This window comes from Anomalospiza imberbis, chromosome 29 (assembly GCF_031753505.1).
Source record: "Anomalospiza imberbis isolate Cuckoo-Finch-1a 21T00152 chromosome 29, ASM3175350v1, whole genome shotgun sequence".
NCBI classification, from domain to species: domain Eukaryota; kingdom Metazoa; phylum Chordata; class Aves; order Passeriformes; family Viduidae; genus Anomalospiza; species Anomalospiza imberbis.
This window is the reverse complement of record NC_089709.1, coordinates 2,772,622-2,785,093: the sequence shown is the minus strand read 5'-3', so window position 1 is coordinate 2,785,093 and position 12,472 is coordinate 2,772,622. Positions and strand designations below refer to the sequence as shown.

The 12,472-nt window shown below is 49.1% G+C and overlaps 1 protein-coding gene and 1 non-coding gene across 4 annotated transcripts in view; both read left to right on the top strand.

The window, feature by feature from the left end:
- Window positions 1-553: 553 nt before the first annotated feature.
- KHDC4 (KH domain containing 4, pre-mRNA splicing factor) overlaps window positions 554-12,472 on the top strand; it is a 15,904-nt gene continuing 3,985 nt past the window's right edge. Inside the window, exons 1-12 of one of the 3 annotated variants that reach the window (XR_010993972.1) lie at window positions 554-703; window positions 782-1,022; window positions 3,908-4,036; window positions 4,842-4,921; window positions 5,416-5,468; window positions 7,883-8,046; window positions 8,423-8,634; window positions 8,977-9,037; window positions 9,827-9,884; window positions 9,988-10,241; window positions 10,901-11,056; window positions 12,065-12,149. Coding sequence is in view for 2 of the 3 variants with exons in the window: in XM_068175147.1 (XP_068031248.1) it covers window positions 657-703; window positions 782-1,022; window positions 3,908-4,036; window positions 4,842-4,921; window positions 5,416-5,468; window positions 7,883-8,046; window positions 8,423-8,634; window positions 8,977-9,037; window positions 9,827-9,884; window positions 9,988-10,241; window positions 10,901-11,056; window positions 12,037-12,149 (1,568 nt within the window). In the remaining variant the exon portion in view is untranslated. Of the gene's footprint in view, window positions 704-781; window positions 1,023-3,907; window positions 4,037-4,841; window positions 4,922-5,415; window positions 5,469-7,882; window positions 8,047-8,422; window positions 8,635-8,976; window positions 9,038-9,826; window positions 9,885-9,987; window positions 10,242-10,900; window positions 11,057-12,036; window positions 12,150-12,472 lie in introns of all 3 variants that reach the window. The other 2 variants (XM_068175148.1, XM_068175147.1) reach the window with 2 other exon arrangements.
- LOC137463804 (small Cajal body-specific RNA 4) lies at window positions 8,209-8,337 on the top strand. The gene has a single exon (XR_010993977.1). It is a non-coding gene; the product is annotated as a small Cajal body-specific RNA 4 (non-coding RNA).

The window sequence follows — 12,472 nt, the reverse complement described above, 5'->3', positions numbered from 1 at the left end:
TTTTATCGGGGTCCTTCTCCTGGCTCACTTTTGTCCAGAGAGAGGTACCCAGCCCGGGCTGTAACTTTTTGCTGTTATTGTCTCTTTAATTGTCCTAACTCTAATTGTTTAATCTTTATTACTTTACTTGTATTAATTTTTTTCCCAATTTATTTTTATTAAACCTTTATAAATTTTAAAAACCAAGTGATTGGCGTTTATAACAGTTATAACAAAGAAATCATTCAGCCTCCTGAACTGGACTCAGACATCCCTTCTTCCCACCGGCTTCGCCTGCATTTCACAATAAAGTACCAAGATGCACCCGGCCGTAGCAAGCTTTGCTTTATTGTCGTTGTCCCCTGCTGTCCTTTGGTGAACTCTTCACGTTTTCGCAGGAGACTGAACGCGTTTCTCACGGCGGGGGTTGGAGCAGGTCCTCTCCGGGGTGCCCTCGCCGCTCCCGACCCGCGGAGCCACGTCCGTCCCCGTGGCGGCGGCCGGAAGTGGCAGCGGCCGGAAGTGGCCGCGCCGTCCCCATGGCAACGGCCGGAAGTGACCGCGCCGTCCCCATGGCAACGGCCGGAAGTGACCGCGCCGTCCCCATGGCAACGGCCGGAAGCGGCGGCGCGCGGCGGGCGCGGGGCCGGAAGTGACGCCCGGGAGCCGTGGCGGCCATGTCGGCGGGCGGCGGAGCGCAGCGGGACGCGGGGGCCGCGGGCGGGTGAGGCGCGGCCGCGGCGGCTCGGGCGGCCCCGGCGCCCCGCGGAGCAGCGCCTCACCCTCCCTCTGTCTTTTCCAGGCGCCGCAGCAAGTGGGATCAGCCCGGCCCGGCACCCAGTTTCCTCCTCCCCGGCACGGCGCCGCTGCCCGGGCGCCCGTTCCCCGGGGGGGGCGGCGATGGCGGCGCCGCCGTGGCCGGGTCCGAGAGCTCCGCGGCGCCCTCGGGGGCGCTGGATGCGGCCGCGGCCGTGGCGGCGAAGATCAACGCGATGCTGATGGCCAAAGGGAAGCTGAAGCCGGCGCCCAGCACGGCGGACAAGGTGGGTGGGCGCGGGGGTGTCACGGCTGGGTCCGGGGACATCGGTTCAGGAAATTGGCTGCGATAAAAGCCGTGGGAAATAATGTTTAAAAATTTTTTTAGCGTAACAAAAAGCACTGGGTAGCTGTGAGGTCAGTCCGCTGTAAGACTTTACCAAAGCCACCTGTAGGGAGGTGAAAAACTTTTTTTTCTCGGAGCTGTAGAACATTGTGAATTGTAAGGGAGCCGCGAGGATTTTTCCTGAAATGTTTTCCGGAGAGCAGAGCCGATGGAAAAACTGCTGTGTGAAACAAATGCTTTAAACTATGGGACCAAATGATTTTTGTGCCTGAAGAAGTTACCGAAGTATGTCAAAGCCCTAAACATCTTGTTCAGCCTTTGCTGAGCCCTGCCCCGAGCCTGGTTGACCCTGGTGAGCTCAGGCAGTTGGACTGGATGCTCCCTGCGTTTGTCTTACATAGTCTCTGAGTTTCCTATTCTAAAGCAAGTGTAACTTAAAGCTGCTTTTCCAGTTCCAGTCACAGTCTTGTCGTGCTCTTCTGCCTGTCCTCAGCCTGTGCTAGAGCCAAGTTTAGAAGCTGGTTCAGATTTCATGGAATCACAGGGTGGTTTGGAGCACATCTTGTGCTCCAGGGACACCTTCCACTGTCCCAGGTGGCTCCAGCCTGGCTTTGAACACTTCCAGGGATCCAGGGGCAGCCCCAGCTGCTCTGGGCACCTGTGCCAGGGCCTGCCACCCTCCCAGGGAGGAATTCCTTCCCCATATCCCACCTAACTTTGCCCTCTTGTCATTTTAAAACCATGGCCCCATGTCCTGTTTACTACATGCCCTGGGAAAAAAAATCCTTCTCCCTCCTTTTTATAACCCTTTATGCCCTGGAAGGGGCTCTGAGATGTCCCTGGATCCTTCTCCAGGTGAGCACCCCCAGCTCTCCCAGCCTGGCTCCAGCCCTGGGAGCAGCTCTGTGGCCTCCTCTGGACTCCCTCCCTTCCATTTTTGAGGACCCCAATTTCCATCCAAACTCCTTGAAATAAAAAATTAACAAGAAGAGTTGGTTTTCTGGTGTTGTATTTCCTTTCTGCACCCAAAGGAGTGTTCATTTTTCCATGGGATTTACTCACAGATTAAAAAAAGAAGGGGAGGTTTTCCCAAATTCTCCTTAAATTGCTTCCCTGTCACTGCTGGGGCTGAAACCACCCTTGCAGCCTTTTTGGAGTGCTCATTTTGTCATGGGATTTACTCACAGATTAAGAAAAGAGTGGGGAATTGTCCCAAATTCTCCTTAAATTGCTTCCCTGTCACTGCTGGGGCTGAAACCACCCTTGCAGCCTTTTTGGAGTGCTCATTTTGTCATGGCATTTACTCACAGATTAAGAAAAGAGTGGGGAATTGTCCCAAATTCTCCTTAAATTGCTTCCCTGTCATTGCTGGGGCTGAAACCACCCTTGCAGCCTTTTTGGAGTGCTCATTTTGTCACGGGATTTACTCACAGATTAAGAAAAGAGTGGGGAATTGTCCCAAATTCTCCTTAAATTGCTTCTCTGTCACTGCTGGGGCTGAAACCACCCCTGCAGCCCTTTTCCTGTGCCAGGTTTAGCAGCAGGTGTTTTTTGGAGCATTGCTGTCAGGAATCCCACAGGGAAATGATGAGACTTGCTTCTCAGTGCTGAACAATCCCCCCAGAAAGGGTGTAATTTCCCAGCTTTAAGGACACATGGCTTGGTTTCAGGGAGCCTCCATAGTCACAACCCATGGAAGTAAAATCCATTTGCTGACTGGCACTTTGAGACATCCAAAAATTGGCAGATGCTGGTGCTGTCTCATTCTCCCAGCTCTGTTTTTGTCACAAGCTCTGGTGGCCCTCTGGCATCCTGTGACAAACTGTTTTGCTCTGGGAACCATTAATCAAGTAATTAATGTGCATTTGGGGTGCCAATTTTTATTGCAGAGATTTTTTATTTTTTAACATAGTAACAAATATATATAATATGCATATAATTCTTTCACTGCATATTTTGCTTTTGGAAGAACATGTTCAGTGATGCCATTTCCAGAGTAATTAACTCTGATGACTTTTCAGGTTGTGAGGAAATGGAAATTAAGGAGCTGCAAGTTAATGAATATTTTTTTTTTAAGTGTGGAAAGAATGGAGCAGTTTGAAGTCAGAACAGTGCCCTGTACTGGAGTCCCTCTGTAGCTGCCTTGTGGCTCTCCTGCAGGTGCTTCAAGTGATATTTGTGAGAGTGGATGGGTGATCCTGGAAGGTTCTCTTTTTTTAGAGTCTTGTTTGACCTTGATGTCCCCCAAATTAATTTCAGGATATTCAGAAGGCTGTGCTAACGCTGTACATTGCAAAGGTCTTTGTGGTAACTCCCAACTCTTCCCCTGTATCTTCTGAATCTGTGACTGGGGCTTTTTATTTCTTAGCCTGACACAAAATATTACACCCCTGTCTTAAAGGTGGAGGGAAGTGCAGTGTGGATGAGTTCAGATCTTGAGCAGGAATTCTAAATTCTGTCTGTAAAGCCTGTTGAGAGGAGCAGGAGCTGCAGACATGAAGTACACATTTCATTGGCCTCTCAGATTTCTGTCAGAGCTGCCAACTGAAGTGTGAAATGCTGAAACTCTACATCTCGGTTCCACATCACGTACAGAGCAGAAACATTAATTATTCTATTAATATGTGCTGAAGATAATTCCAGTGTGCTTGTTTGGGCTGTGAGGAGGCAGATCAAGCAGTAATTCCAATGTGCTTTCCACTAATCTCGGTGAGGATTTTGCCTTCAACAGCTGAAAGGGGTGAACAAGAAGGACGTTCACCCCTCCAGTTTGCTTTCCTGGCATCACTGCTTTCCACCCACTTGTGCAACTGCTTCTCTTTGAAGCTGCAGGCTCTGGGAAAAGGTCCAGCTACGAGTAAAAGCAAAGATGACCTTGTGGTGGCAGAGGTGGAGATCAACGACGTCCCCCTCACGTGCAGGAACCTGCTGACCAGGGGCCAGACCCAGGATGAGGTATGTCCCACAGCCACAGCAGCTCTGCTCCCTTGGCAGGGAGCTCTGGCCTTACATAGCCCTCTACACCTTTCTCCTTGTCTCTGAGGAGAGAAGGTGAAAAGAACTTGCAGTGAATTCTCTTCAGGGCTTGTTTCTTTCTGGAAAACTCGTGTTTTCTAAAAGTGTTTGTTGGTTTGTTCAGTAAATTGTTGTATTGATGCCTCAGGTTTTGAGGTTTGTATTTTTCAGGTTCTGTGCTGCTAAAGTGTGTGGGTCTGGGTTTCATATTATGGGATGGTGAGCTCTCTGCACAGAGCAGGGAGACAAAAGAATTCCTTCTCTAGCTGGGGACCAAGGACAAATGACCCAAATCTCAGGCCCAAGAGCACAAACAATGTGGGCTGGAGAGATAAAAACAAGCAGGATGGGACTTAATAACCTAAAGCTGTAATTGTATCATTAACTCCAATATGCAAATGGAGCAGAACGTATAAAAGTGTGAGCTCCCATGACCTGTGGGGCATTTTGGGACCATTTTGGTTCATCTTGGGTGCAGCCCTGTCTGGGCTCTTGTGCTGCCCAAGGTGGATCTGTTGATTCCTCCTAATAAATCCCTGCTTTATTCTTTAACGCTGTCCAGCCTGTGTTCTAAATCAGCCTTCACAAGGCATCAGTATTGACTTCAGAGCCAAAAACAGTCTCTTAGCACTTTATTAATGATTTCTGGGGTTTTTTACAGCAACATTGTTTAAATTCTGGTGTTGTGGGTGTGCCCTGTTTGTTGTTGGTGGGTGTGTCACTGGGCTTTGTACATTTTTTGCAGATCAGTCGTCTGAGTGGAGCAGCTGTCTCCACTCGAGGGAGGTTCATGACTGCTGAAGAGAAAGCCAAAGTGGGACCTGGGTTTGTATTTCTTTTTTTGGAGGTTCTGCTTCTTTTCTCCTGAGGTGACAAAGTGCTGGGGTTCCTGCTTGGTTGGTTCTCCAATAAATTGGCCGTTCTGGTGGTCCTAGCTGCTGTGCTGAAATAACCACCCCAACCATCGCCCTGGTAGATGCCACTGTGCTCAACTTCTCCCCACTGAGCACTGCAACTTCCCAAATACAAATTTCTTGCTGCTTTTAGTTAGTGACACATTTATGTGAGCAAGCTAATTAAATTTTTCAATAGTGTAACTTTTCTGAGTCATCATCAACTCTTGAATCACATTTTCAGTGCAGAGCTTTCCTGCCTGAGCACTGTGATACTCAAGGAATTTGTATTCTGTTATCTGGAGGGCATTTCAGATTTTTATGGAAGACCCTATGTATGTAATTACTGTACTATAATTAGATTGGATCCATTATTATTGTGTTGTCTGTGGGTTTAATTGAATATTTGACTTTTTTTTTTCCCAGAGATCGTCCTTTGTATCTTCATGTTCAGGGTCAGACACGGGAGTTGGTTGACAGTGAGTACAAAATATTCTGCTTTTTCTCTCCCTGTTTGTGATAAAGGGTTGGATTTGAGTTGTAAACACCTTGGTGGTGATAACAGACTCCATGCAAACATTGATGCTGGGATCTCTGCTCAGAAAACCCTGAGGTGCCATGTACTGCATTCATCAGGAAATTAAAATTCTGGATAGACTACAAGGAAGGTGGGGGGAGTGGGCAGCTCTTATCTCACTGATAACACTGAGATCCATGGCAATAGCTGTGTGACAGGGACACCTCCTACCAGAAGGGACGACAGAGGGTCACTTCTGGTGCCACCGCCCTGTGCAGGCAGGGCCATCCCAGGGCACAGGATTGCGGCCAGGCGGCTCTGGGATATCCAGGCAGGGAGGCTCCACAGCCTCTCTGGGCTCTGCTCAGGCTGGCACTGCCCAGGGCAGGAGTTCTGCCTCCTGGGCAGGGGCAGCTCCTGGGCTCAGGCCCTGCCCGGGGCTCTGGGGCCATCGCTGGGCCTGGAGCAGAGCCTGGGCCTGCCCTGCCCTCTGCACACAGGGACAGACAGGGGGACACAGGGACACACAGGAGGACACAGGGGGACACAGGGACAGACAGGGGGACACAGGGGGACACAGGGACAGACAGGGGGACACAGGGACAGACAGGGGGACACAGGGACAGACAGGGGGACACTCAGGGACACACAGGGACACTCAGGGGGACACAGGGACACACAGGGGGACACAGGGACACACAGGGGGACACAGGGACACTCGGGGACACAGGGACACACAGGGGGACACAGGGACACACAGGGACAGACAGGGGGACACAGGGACAGACACGGAAATCCAGAGACACCCAGGGATACTCAGAGACACTCATGGACGGACAAGGACACTCAGGAACACCCAGAGACAGCCAGGGACAGACAGGGGGACACAGGAGGACACACAGGAGGACACAGGGGGACACAGGGACAGACAGGGGGACACAGGGACACACAGGGGGACACAGGGGGACACAGGGACAGACAGGGGGACAGACAGGGGGACACAGGGACAGACAGGGGGACACAGGGACACACAGGGGGACACAGGGACACACAGGGACACTCAGGGACACACAGGGACACTCAGGGGGACACAGGGACACACAGGGGGACACGGGGACAGACAGGGACAGACACAGAAATCCAGAGACACCCAGGGATACTCAGAGACACTCATGGACAGACAAGGACACTCAGGAACACCCAGAGACAGCCAGGGACACCCAGGGGAACACAGGGACACCCAGGGGAACACAGGGACAGACAGGGGGACACAGGGACACACAGGGACAGACAGGAGGACACAGGGAAACTCAGGGACACCCGGGGACACTCAGAGACATTCAGGGGCATTCAGAGACAGCCAGGGACACCCACGGAAATCCAGAGACACCCAGGGATACTCAGAGGCACTCATGGACAGACAAGGACACTCAGGAACACCCAGAGACACCCAGGAACAGCCAGGGACAGCCAGGGGGACACAGGGACAGCCAGGAGGACACAGGGACAGCCAGGGACACACAGGGACATAGAGGGACAGCCAGGGACACTCAGAGACACCCAGGGACAGCCAGGGCTGAGGCCCCTCTCAGCTGGGGCTCCTCTCCAGGCTGAGCAGCCCCAGCTCCCCCAGCCTTTCCTGGGCAGGGACCCTCCAGGCCCTTCAGCGTCTTTGTCACCCTCCAGGAGCTCCCTGTCCCTGCTGTGCTGAGGGTCCCAGAGCTGGACACAGCACTGCAGGGGTTCAGCACTCCCTGGATCACTCCCTGACCTGCTGGGAATGCTCTTCCTCACCCAGCCCAGGACCCCAGTGGCTGCCAAGGCACAGTGCTGGCTCAGGGACAGCTTGGTGACACTCCTCAGATCTGCCCTAGCAGGTCACCCCCCAGCCTGTGCTGGTGCCTGGGGTTGTTCCTCCCTGACCTTGTCTTAAAACATTGGCCCAAGCTTTATCAGGATGGAAATGGAGAAGAAATTCTGATACTTCACTGAATACCTGAGCTGGAAGGGATCCACAGGGATCACCCAGTCCAACTCCTGGCCCTGGACTGACACCCCAAAATCCCACCCTGTGCATCCCTGGGAGCAGTGTCCAAACCCTCCTGGAACTCTGACAGCCCTGGGGCTGTGCCTGGGGAACCTGGGCATTGCCCAGCACCCTCTGGGGAAAGAATCTTTTCCTATATCCAGCGCAAACCTCCCTGACACAGCTCCAGGATCCCTGGGGATCCTTTGTGATCCCATACAGGGGTGCTAACCCTGGGCCCCACTGGAATCTGCAATCCTGTCACAGAATATGGAAAGCAACCCTGTCCTGTCACAATTTGGTTACTCTGGGCTGCTGAATAAGAATGAATTTCATGTTCTCTCAACCAGGAGCTGTTAACAGAATCAAAGAGATCATTACCAATGGAGTGGTGAAGGCAGCCACGGGCTCCAGCCCCACGTTCAACGGAGCCACAGTCACTGTCTATCACCAGCCAGCCCCTCTCACTCAGATAACTCCAGCTGTTGGCCAAAAACCTCCATTCCAGTCAGGGGTGAGTGATCCATTGATGTGGGTTTCATTGAATATCACTGCTTACAAGATTTGTCTTCTGCAAAGCAGACATGTCATGTGCTATTTATTTAAAAAAAAAAAAATTACAACACAAAAGATGAAAAAACACCCCAAAAAATCACCCCCACCTCGTGTTGTGAAATCTGGAGGACTAGCAAGACTGAGTCTGGAGAGTGAGACTCTGGTAACAGTGGCCTCCTAAAAGAAAAAGGATGGAGAGAGCAGTCCTGCTTCCAGAAAAGCACAGGGCTCACTGTGCCATCTGACACTGAAGCCTTCTGTCTGTCACAGCCATGAGATGCCTGCCCTTAGTGAAATTAGAGTGAAATATTAAAGCTTTTGCTGTTCATTTACAGATGCATTATGTCCAGGACAAGTTATTTGTTGGGCTGGAACATGCTGTTCCCACGTTTAACGTGAAGGAGAAGGTGGAAGGGCCTGGCTGCTCCTACTTGCAGCACATTCAGATTGAAACTGGTGCCAAAGTCTTTCTTCGAGGGAAAGGCTCAGGTTGCATAGAACCAGCATCAGGCAGAGAAGCCTTTGAACCCATGTACATCTACATCAGGTATGGGGGAGTTAAAAAAAAAATCCCATTAAAAACCCATTTTAGAAAATCCCATTAAAAACTAATTTTAAAAAAATCCCATAAAAATCCATTTTAAAAATCCCATTAAAAATCCCAGTGGCTGGTCAGGAATGTGTCTTAATCACTGTGGGGAATTCTTAATTTGGACTGATTTAATGCAAATGAAATAAGTTTTTGAACCTGGTTTGACTTTAGAGGTATCTCTAAAGTCATAAGGATGTAACCATATGGTGATGAGGCAAAGAAGAAACTCCCAAATTTGACAGAAAAGTTGGTTCTTATGAGTTTGTTATTTTTTTATTTTTTTGTGTATTTTTTCAGTCACCCAAAGCCAGAAGGTTTGGCAGCTGCTAAAAAGCTGTGTGAGAACCTCTTGCAAACAGTGAGTAACCCTTACAAATATGAGATTTCCAAGCCTTTTGTAGCTTTGGGATGTGCATTAAGGAATTCTTACTGCTTTCAGCAAAGCTGTTCATGTGTCTGACTTGCTCATAGGTTTCTCCTTCCAAGGGTTGCTTTCTAATTCTTGTACAGAGAATAAACATTTCTCAGGAAGGAGCTGAGAATTTTAGAGGGGAAAAAAAAGCAAATGCTTCCTGAGCAGAACTGGGGGTGAGGACAAGGGAATGTCTGACTGTAAACATAACCCTACTTTTTGCTCATTGCTCCAGCTCCCCCTGCTTTGATGTCCAGAGCTGCACTCTCTGCTTTAGCAAAGATAAAGTGATTGGTGTAGGAAAAAAGTTCTAGAAAATCTCTCACATGTACACAGAGAATCTTCAATTTCTCAGCTTCTCCTATATGAGTGAAAATAAAGTCCTGGAGAGTCTTTCACTTAATATTATATTAAGATAATGGAGTATGGGGTACAAAATCTCTTTTGAAAAATATTTGGAAGCTTTTTTATTCTCTGAGGCTCTGTTGTAGTAATTAATTTGCCACTGCCTTTCCTATGAAAGAATATCCCATAATTTACACAAATCTGCCACAGAGGCCAGTAGGATCAGGGGGATGTTTATTGGGGTTTTGGTGGGTGGATTGTTATGTTTGGGTTATTGCTGTCCTTGTGCACAGTGTGTTCTGTAATCAGCATTCTCTCACATGGTTATGGGGAATTGCATAAAGGTTAATATTTTTATTTTTGTTGTCTAATCTTTGAAATTCTTTGTAGGTTCACGCCGAGTACTCCCGATTTGTGAACCAGATAACCACTGCAGTTCCCTTGGCAGGTAAATATCAGCGTTGAGACTTCAGCCTCTTTTCCATTTGGAATTAAACTGGCTATTTTGGTGACTGTGGCAGAACTAAGATATCCTTTCTCCCTCTCTCCAGGTTTCACCCAGCCAGCCACAATCAACAGTGTCCCTTCCCAGCCCTCCTATTACCCTTCCAACGGGTACCAGTCTGGTTATCCTGTGGTTCCCCCTCCTCAGCAGCCTGTCCAGCCTCCCTATGGGGTGCCAGGGATAGTCCCCCCTGCAGTGCCCTTGGCTCCTGGAGTCCTCCCAGCGCTGCCCACGGCCGTGCCACCCGTGCCCACGCAGTACCCGATACCTCAGGTCCAGCCTCCAGCCAGCACTGGCCAGGTACTGCCCAGGGGCACTCTTTGCTGTGTAGTTGGGCACTTAACCACCAAGAAAAGACTTTTGTAGTTCTTCTTTAGGGCTTTAGTTTTGCCTTTTTTTGCGTCCTTTTGTTGGTTTGTTTGTTTTGGGGTTTTTTTGGGAGGGTGTTTGGGTTTTTTGGTATTATTTAGCTGATCCTTCCTTCTAAGCAACTAAATTGTTGTGTTGGCAGCTTCCTACTACGTCTTTCCTCTCCTGTCCTTCCTCTCCTGTCCTTCCTCTCCTGTCCTTCCTCTCCTGTCCTTCCTCTTCTGTCTTTCCTCTTCTGTCTTTCCTGTTCTATTCATGTTCTAAATATTCTATATTCATATTATAAACTACACCTGTGCTCTTAACAGCAAGGACATTTTAAGGGCTGGGGGCTGATTTCTGAGGAGCATCATCACACTCTGTGATGCCCCTGTGTAGGTGCATGAGTTTAAGTTACAGCTGGGGATTAGTTTGAGGTGTGAGCATTCTCTAAATGAAATCCTTTTTTCACCTCTTTGGTTGTGAATTTTCCTCTAAGTTGTCTTATATCTAGAGAAGCTATCTGTGTGTTCTGCTCCTTTGTATGCACTGAACTTTACGTGCACATTATCAAATTTTCTTGTGTTTTCTCTCTGACTTGTGCCCGGCAGAGTCCTCTGAGCGCTCCTTTCCTTCCTGCTGCCCCAGTAAAAACCAGCATGCCAACTGGTACCCAGCCCCAGGTCCAGCCCCATCCTCAGGGCCAAAAGAGACGCTTCACCGAGGAACTGCCTGATGAGAGAGAGTCAGGACTGCTGGGATACCAGGTGGAATAAAATCAGCAATTTTCCTTCCCTCACCCAGGCAGAAAGAGCGGGGTTGGAGAGAGGTTGTTGTTAGCACAGGTTGTTGCAGCAGTTGTGCAGGGCCTTGGGCAGAGGGCACTGGTTGTTCCAAAGCACAGGGCTCACACTTCGGTGTCTCTGAGTGGATGCACTGCTCTAAAGCTGTGGCTTTAACTCATTCCAGCTGTTTTCCATCCCTCAGCCCTTCCCAAAGACGAGTGGTGCATCCAGGTCACAGACATGACAAGAGCGTGGGACTGCTTGGCTTAAAGGGAGATTATCTGGGGGTTTATTGGAATTCTTGGGGTCTTTAGATGGGCTTTTTGAGGGAGGGAAATGTAATAACTTCTAGTTTTTCCCATTTACCTTGCAGGTTGCACTTGAGAGGATTTCAAGAAGCCTAGTTTAAAAGCTTATTTAGGTAGTTAGATGATTAAAAAAAAAATTAGATAGATGATTTTAAGAAAAATAATTTTGAGTTCTTCCAATTTGCATGTGAGCAAAGGGAGTGTCTGTAAATGTTTCTCTGATGCTACACCCCTGCCACAGGCAGAGCCGTTAATAAAAGCTTTGCCTAGAGGCAATAAGGAACTGCCTGTGTGTTAGAGCTAATATTAGAATCTCGAGCAGATTCCTGTGGCATGAGGTCTGTTCAGTGTTCAGAATTAGCTGACTGAGGAGGTAATAGGTGATCCATGAAGGGAGCAGCTCTCTTTATTGTCCTGAACTACTGACAAAGTGGAGTAGGTGGTGAGGAGCTTTCCAGAGTGGTGCTCAGGCGTGTTTCCCACCACACTGCCCTGAGTATTTTTAGGAGAAAGCATTCTGTGTAGCAGTGGTGATTAGAGATTCCTTCTGCTAGTTGGCTCTGAAAGGTTGGGTTTCCTAACAGTATCATTAAGGAGCTGTAGCTTTTGTTGTAGTTGTAGATTTGCTAATGCCGTGTGTTTTTCTGCTCATAGCATGGACCCATTCATATGACTAATTTAGGTACAGGCTTCTCCAGTCAGAGTGAAATCGAGGGAGCCGCGTCGAAGGCAGCAAGTTCCTCAGGAAAGGAGAGAGAGAGGGACAGGTGAGTGAGGAATCATGAGCAGGCTCTCCTGGTTCTGAGGCAAAGCTTATTTCAGAGATGTGTTTCACGTTCTCTTCTGGAACATGGGGATTTTTTGGTTGTAGGTGGGTTTGTTTTGTATTTTGGGTTGGGTTTTTTTAAGGAGAAGGGATGCAAGGGTCACCTTTTGATGCTACAGAATGAAAGTTGCTTAATTTCCACTCCTACCTGAGTCTTTGTGTGGGTCTCATATTTTGCCACTGTCACACATTTCATTGTACTGGCCCTGGCACAGACCCTCAAAGGCCACCACTTGTTACTAATTTCATCTTGGACATTGAGCT